This window comes from Triticum dicoccoides, chromosome 2B (genome assembly GCF_002162155.2).
Source record: "Triticum dicoccoides isolate Atlit2015 ecotype Zavitan chromosome 2B, WEW_v2.0, whole genome shotgun sequence".
Lineage (NCBI taxonomy): Eukaryota > Viridiplantae > Streptophyta > Magnoliopsida > Poales > Poaceae > Triticum > Triticum dicoccoides.
This window is the reverse complement of record NC_041383.1, coordinates 701630896-701633956: the sequence shown is the minus strand read 5'-3', so window position 1 is coordinate 701633956 and position 3061 is coordinate 701630896. Positions and strand designations below refer to the sequence as shown.

Here is a 3061-nt window from a genome sequence, read left to right as displayed (position 1 = left end):
ACCATATTGATCCAAGTGAACACTGTGTGGCTCTATAAATGCACGCCCCGAAATTACTGACCTCCCATAAGCTAGCACAATAGAACACACATGCCCGTACATTTTTAGGTTGCTGTGTGGAACACTGAAGTGCAAGCTACCCATGCAAGCTGCAGGTTAAGTTTTGAGAATTTGTGAGTTGCACGCTCACGCTGCTAGTCATGGCCAAGGCCCAGGTCGTCGCCCGGATCACCGTCGAGGTGGCGCCGTCGATCATCAGGCGCCGCCGGCGCGGGCTCCCGTTGACGGTGCTGGACACGATAGCCGAGGAGGAGAAGGAGACGGCCGCGGCCGTGGCCATGGCTCCTCACCACCGCAACAATGTGACCGCCGGCCGCTACGCCGGGGACACCACTGGCTCCTCGGTCCACGCCGGTGCCGAGAAGGGGAAGCGGTGCGTCGGCGGGAGCAACTACCCCTCGGAGCACAGGGAGGAGCGGCTCGCGACGGCCAAAGCGCGGTGCTCAAAGATCGCCGCGTGATTGATTCCCGTGGTGTTTTCCTACGTTCTGGGTTCAGGCTTAGGAATGGGCGAACTGCTTCTGTTACCGTGTGGAGTTCTAATCATCTAGCGTCGAGTTCTCTTTCTATTTCCTGTATGGTTCGAGGAAAAAAAAAGAACATCTAGCGTCCAATGGTTTATGCGTACGAGTATGACGAGTTTGGATATGTAACCCCTCTGTGTTCATGCCTGATACAGTTAATACAAATGGATTGCAGTTTCAATGATTCCTGCCTCCTGTCCTGGGAGCCAGAGGTACGTGTGTGTATATGATGAACTTTGCTTTTGCTGAACTACAGTTCGCTGAAATTGTTTCACTTCTCAGAGCATCTCCAACAGCCGCGCTAAAGCGCCGCGCGCAAAAAACCTGTTAGCGCGCGCGCTGCGGCTGGTTTTGCGCGCCCGCCTGCGCTGGCTTCAGCAGCCGCGCTGAAATGCAGCGCGCGCGCGCCGCTCCAGCAGCGCGCTAAAATGCAGCGCGCGCGACTTGCCGGACATTTTGCATATATGGATATTTTGGACAAAAATAAACATGTAAAATTTGACACAAACAAGTTGATGAATAAAAGTTCATGCCCACAAGTTCATCCAACCAAGTTCAAATGCAAACTAAAAGTTCAAGACATGAAAGACACATCAAGCTTCATCTTCATCTTCCTCTTCTTCGTCTTCGTCCTCTTCCGAAGACGACTCTTCCACCTCCGAAGATGAACCTTCCTCCCTATCCTCATCACGCACCGCATCACGCACCGCATCATGTAAAGCTTCGACGGTGTTGGCAAGATCTTCAACGGCATCTTCATGGAATGTGTGTGAGAAGCCATGGCGGCCGGTGTGCGCGTCCATGGCGGGGGGCAGGGCGCCGGCGCCGGCTCGCGCGGGGCGTAGGACGAGGAAAGGGAGAGAGTGCGGGCGCGAGCGCTCGAGTGTGCCGCGCGCTGTAGCTGACGCTCCAAATACACCGCGCGGATAAGTGTTTTTGACCGCGCGCCCAACCCGTTATCGCGCGCGCGCCGTTTTTGCGCGTCCGCTGGAGCGAGCCGCCGCGTTGCGCGCGCGCTAAAAAGGCCTATTTTGCGGCGCGGCGCTAGTTTAGCGTGGCTGTTGGAGATGCTCTCAGTCGATTTTGCATGCGTGGGATTCTTTCGGCATGTGTGTGCGTAGATGTGACGCGTGATTATGTAAGCTGTGTTGTCAGACTGAGGTATCGTTTGTTGTAACTAAACTTTTTTTTTGAAACTCGGACCTCGATTTCTTAACGGCAATGCTACACACGGGCCAATGACTACGGAATCAACATGCTCTGATTACCTGGCATGATTTAATTGGAGATTAAGGGGGAAAATGGCCCATCCCCATGAAAATCAGTGGGCCGAGGTTAGTTAGTGTGAATATTCCCGTAATCCGTCTGTGATTGTCCGTGTGTCTAGGATTTTCGATTTCTTAAAAAACAAGGAAAGATTTGCCCCGTCGAAAACAGTCATAAGACACCTGCAAAAACAGGGCACCATGCGCGACCTGATAACCCATACAAGAACGCACACGCCGTCAAGGAGAAAAGCACCGTTGAGGTTGTCATCCGGTGCCATCGTCGTCACTCTTCCGCGAGTAATCGACTCCGACTCGACCATCAACGACCATCACAAAGCCCTCACCACGAACAAGCACCGAGACGTGAGCCGACGAATGCCAAAAAGTCAACCACACGCACCGGCTTACAAGCAACTCCCACTCTGTCGACGAACACTGCAAGAGAAAAGCATTGGGGTTGCGCCAAGCTAGCGCCAGAACCGATCACCCGCCTCACATCATTGTTGTCGCAAGGGCCAACCTCAGCAGCTCCGGTTCTAGAAAGACCAAGTGAGTCCCGGCAACCACTCGAACATGCCGGATAAACTGACTACCAAAACTCAGTTGCAAACTAACTCTCCCCGGAGTCGCGCCAACCATCCACATCGCCAGCCGGGCACCTGCCGACCGCAATGTCGTCCGCGTCCAGCTCCGGGAAAGCGCAAAGGGGGTCAATGGCCTTCAAGGTGACGCCCCCAAGGGGGTAGCGACGTGGGAGAACGACGTCCTCGCCTGACTCACACTGGAGTCTTACGCTTACGCCTGAAGGCCAAGGTTCGAAGGTGATGGGCAAGGAGAGGCTCCACAACAACCCCCCAAGGAGGAAAATCGACGTATGCAGACGCCGTGTTGTCGAGGCTTTCGCCAAGAGCCACCTCGCCGAACACCCCCACGCACGCGGTGGCGCAGCACCACCTGTCCATAAGCCTACTGTCCCACACACCTCGTACACGACTATGGCGCCACCATCACGCAAAATCTACCATCCTCATCGCCAGTAACCGTCGGCGAGGAGGAGTCGGTCAGATCTGGCGCCTACCACTGCACAACCACGAAGGCCACCGAGCTTCACGAGGGCAGGAATGTGGGCTGCCACCACACCCCCACACGCCGGAGAGAACGCCCGGACGAAGCCATCAAAGTCCGCTGACACCGCCACAAGCGCTGCGA

The 3061-nt window shown here is 55.4% G+C and overlaps 1 protein-coding gene across 1 annotated transcript; it reads left to right on the top strand.

Annotated features, from left to right (window-relative positions):
• The first annotated feature begins 60 nt into the window (after positions 1–60).
• Positions 61–768, top strand: LOC119368387. Its single transcript, XM_037633663.1, has one exon. It carries the CDS (start codon positions 201–203, stop codon positions 519–521), a length of 321 nt encoding a protein of 106 aa, XP_037489560.1. The 5' UTR covers positions 61–200; the 3' UTR covers positions 522–768.
• Positions 769–3061: the final 2293 nt, after the last annotated feature.

What these genes read in the sequence shown, in the direction of transcription:
- LOC119368387 (XM_037633663.1), top strand. Translation starts at nt 201, where the DNA reads ATGGCCAAGGCCCAGGTCGTCGCCCGGATCACCGTCGAGGTGGCGCCG.